At 37.4% G+C, this 4,039-nt stretch overlaps 1 protein-coding gene across 1 annotated transcript; it reads left to right on the top strand.

The window, feature by feature from the left end:
* Nucleotides 1-1,473: 1,473 nt before the first annotated feature.
* On the top strand, nucleotides 1,474-2,849 carry cav4a (caveolin 4a). Its single transcript, XM_055027473.1, has 3 exons — nucleotides 1,474-1,802; nucleotides 1,947-2,134; nucleotides 2,573-2,849. Exons 1-3 carry the CDS (start codon nucleotides 1,575-1,577, stop codon nucleotides 2,721-2,723), a joined length of 567 nt encoding a protein of 188 aa, XP_054883448.1. The 5' UTR covers nucleotides 1,474-1,574; the 3' UTR covers nucleotides 2,724-2,849.
* The last annotated feature ends 1,190 nt before the right edge of the window (nucleotides 2,850-4,039 follow it).

Below are 4,039 nucleotides of genomic sequence, written 5' to 3'. Positions count from 1 at the left end.
CTGAATTTGTTAATTTTTGTGAGGCTGAAAGGATAAGAGGCTGCAGAATAACTTAAATTTAAATGGGTTGTTTTGTTTTAATAACAACTTGTGAGTCCAAAGGTTGAAGGAAGAGAAAATGTTTTTTTAAATATACGACGTTAGATGACCTATACAGTAGATGGAGAAAATTCATGCAAAAAACAAACAAAACAAAAAAAAAACTATATGTGGAACTCAAGATTTTTCCAATGACAGCCTAACGTCATTTTCCAAGTGATGCCACAGTGGGGAGCTGGTGGTAACACTGATCTTCCCTGTGAATTTGTTGGGTCCTGCATGTTTATTTTTTATGCATGGATTTTATGAAGAGAGGACAGGGGTGCTGATAAGTTGCAATATTTATTTACTTATTTATTCTGATGTTCTGTTCTAGACATGTACACAGTTTGTCTTTAGCAATATCTCTGACACAAGTCCAAAAATGCCATGATCACATTTTTAGGTAAAACATAGTCATAGTATTTTAAAAGCATGAATACAAAATTTATCAGAAACTAAAAATAGGATGTTCTAACTTATCAAATTCTTGTACAGTTTAGATACTTGAAAATGTGAATGTATTGAGGTTGCACCAAAAAGTGGGCCATTGTTTTAATAAGACCTAATTTTTAAGCACAGACCTAAATCTAATTAGGAGATTAAAACAATTCTGTTTACACACTTTCTTCATTCAATCTGAGTTTTAGTGAAGAGGTTTAGCCTCAATCTTGCAGGCACAATGAACCTTCATGTAAAGCTGATTCTACATATTAAATCTAAAATGTTTGCCACGTATCTATGGCAAACATTTTAGATTTTCATTTGTTAAAAGCTCTGAAGACAATGTGTCATTTCCTCTCACTTCATCAATTCTCCTGTTAAGATCCATCCATCCATCCATCCATCCATCCATCCATCCATCCATCCATCCATCCATCCATCCATCCATCCATCCATCCATCCATCCATCCATCCATCCATCCATCCATCCATCCATCCATCCATCCAAGGATGGATGCATCCTTGTCCCGAGTGGGGTTTGGAGGGCTGCTGGTGCCTGGTACATGCTGGACAGGTAACCATTCTGTGCATTTCCATTTTCACAGATGAAGTTTTAGATTCCCTCCACAAGGGGGCAGTATTGTCTCATACTTCAAGTGCCTGCCCTGCCTATTGAACAAGTAAATACAACAGGAGTCTGTGAAATGCACGAAATCCCAGAATCTGCAAGACTTTGGTCAAATATTATTGCCACTGTTTTTGTTTCCATGACTCCATTTAAACTCCAGTTTTTCAGTGCTAACAGAGACATGATCATGTTTAAAGTATTTATATCCTCCTCAACCCCTTCTTTCCTCCACACTGCACATGAAAATGATCGTCACTTGAAATACCAGCTGTAAATACCACCCAGGCCACTGTAACGTTCCCAATATAACCTCAGTGCTCAGCCAGCTGGAAGGGTCTGGTCAGTGGCCTTCTGTCTGGGCTGCTGGAATAGTGACAGGCGACCCTCTCTGCTCCCTTTTATTTTGTATTTATCAGGCATTTAAATGGATACCCTGAAGAAAGACATAGATTCTGAGGAAGTGGAAATTGATCTTGGGGACTCCAGTGACCCTGAAGGGTCTGAAGATTGGGAGGAACCGCAGACGTTATGGAGAGCGCAACCCTCTCTGGATGAGGAGGAAAACATTCATACATCCACCCTGGTGGAAATCAGTGATACAAAACCACTGATTAATTCAAGGGATGCCCAAGGTATCAATGACTGCCTCAAGGTAAAACAATCTTGCCATAGCTTGCAGTAGTAATAATGACCTATATTGATGTTATTTGCATTCGTAATTCAGCTAAATAATTTGATTAGAAAATGCCATAAACAGTGAATTTTCCCTGTCTTATAAAGTGCTTCTGACTCACAGGTAGGGTTTGAGGATGTGATAGCGGAGCCGCCATCAGTGCGGAGCGGGGACAGAGTTTGGATCTGGAGCAATGCTCTCTTTGAAGTGTCCAGAGTCTGGATTTACAGGATAGCCACCGCTCTTCTGGCCCTTCCCATCTCAGCCATCTCTGGTCTTTTGTTTGGCCTCCTCAGCTGCTTCCACATTTGGTAGGTTTATTTTTTTCTGCTTCATTTGAGAAATTGTTTTAACAGTGGGACTTTTCAAAGTAAAACAAATCAAAAATACAGTATTGTGAAAAAAGTATTTGCCCCCTTGTTCCTTTTTTGCACTAATGCTCAAAATTATTGAAAATAACTGCAATATCAGACAAACAGTGTCTGAATGATGGTTTTTGATTTATTTATTAATAGATTAAATTATCATTTTAAAACTACTAATTCAGATTGTTTTGGTTTTTATTTTCTGGAAAACTTTTAAATGTGATAAAAATAAATAAATAATCTGGTTGGAGGCAGATTCTTTTACACGGCACTGTAAAGGGAACGTTTAATTTGAGATCTCTCGGGTTTATTTTTCAACATTAACTATATCTGAATGTTTTTAACTGAACTATGTAATGTTTGTGTTTCCCTTTTCTGCGACAGGATGATTCGTCCCTGCATTCATTGTGTTGTCATCGGTAATCGCTGGATACAGAGCTTCTGGGACATCGTGCTGCAAGTTGTTGTGGTCCCATTCCTGACAAGCACAGGAAAATGTTGTGGAGGTTTAGGTATACACCTGGCCAAAGAATGACCCGAGAGAGACAGACTGGAAACGTTGATGATGTGGACAAAGTTCTGTTTATCTGGACTGAAGCATAAGCAGTACCAGCTTTTGACTGTTTAATAAAAGTAGTAAATACTGTGTCTGGAAAAAGTATTCATACCCCTTGAACTTTTTCTTACTTTGTCTTTTCATAACAACACACTTCAATGAATTTAATCATGATTTTGTGCTGGAGAGCACATTTTTTGTAACACAGATCTGAAAAGTGTGGTGCATGTATTTAGCCCTTTGAGTCAATAGTTTGTACAATCACCTCCAGCTAAAATCCTAGCCGGCAAATCTAGGTTGATACATCCTCTTTCTTATTTTCCCATTCACTCTGACCAGCTTCCCTGTCCCTACTTAAGCAGAGCATCCCGACCACATGATCCTGCCACCACTTTGGTGATGATATGTTTTGGGAGAGGTACAGTTTTAGCTTTCTCTCATATTATGGAAAGCTAGGCCATGAAGTTCCTTAGGATGTTTGTTCACTAATTTAAAGAACCATTTAAGGCCTTTCTAGATGATCAGCATTGAGAGTGAGATTATACACTTTTTCAGATTTTATTTGTTAAAACATAGCTAAGAACTTGTAAATGACTTTTACTTAAACTCTGTTAAGCATAAATTACATAAGATCTCAGTAAGATTAATTTAGTAGAGTTCATGTGACAAAATATAAAAAAGTTCAAAGGATAGTAATTTGGCAAGGCATTACACGTTTTTCTGTGAAATACCTGAGAATGTGAAAAATGCTAATCTTTTTAGACCTTCATGTAGTTTATGCACTGATGTAATCCCTAAAAATCATGCTCACAGTCTCAAATCATTTTGATGACTCTTTGTATGAGACAGGCTGTATTTTTTCCCATCCGACATTAAAATAGAGGTTCCAGTTATCACATTTTCTATTTTAAGCATTTAAAGAAGGTTTTTATTTACCTTTGATTGTGAGTTACCTCCACCCAATCTGAAAAACTCCCAGATTTATTTTTCTCATCAGCGAGTTTTTGCACCACAGTTTAACGTCCTGAAAGATTGTAATGTTTTGGAGTCATTCTCCAAACAGAGTGCATAATTATGTGCTCTCATGACAGAACATTGATGAGAACTAAACAGGAATTGGTTTCTTCATTGTGAAAATGGTTTCTGCAACAACCCAGATATATAAATGATATCCAGGATCCTAGAGGAAGCCTTAATAAATAATCTACCAGAAGCATTTAGAGCTGGTCGGTAAATTATCAGCATTAATATCTTTCTGAGCACTTTCAAAGGAGCTTAATCAATACATTTTGAAA

This window comes from Poeciliopsis prolifica, unplaced genomic scaffold, assembly GCF_027474105.1.
Source record: "Poeciliopsis prolifica strain line A6 unplaced genomic scaffold, Auburn_PproV2 SCAFFOLD003, whole genome shotgun sequence".
NCBI classification, from domain to species: Eukaryota; Metazoa; Chordata; class Actinopteri; order Cyprinodontiformes; family Poeciliidae; genus Poeciliopsis; species Poeciliopsis prolifica.
This window is presented reverse-complemented; position numbering and strand designations above follow the sequence as displayed.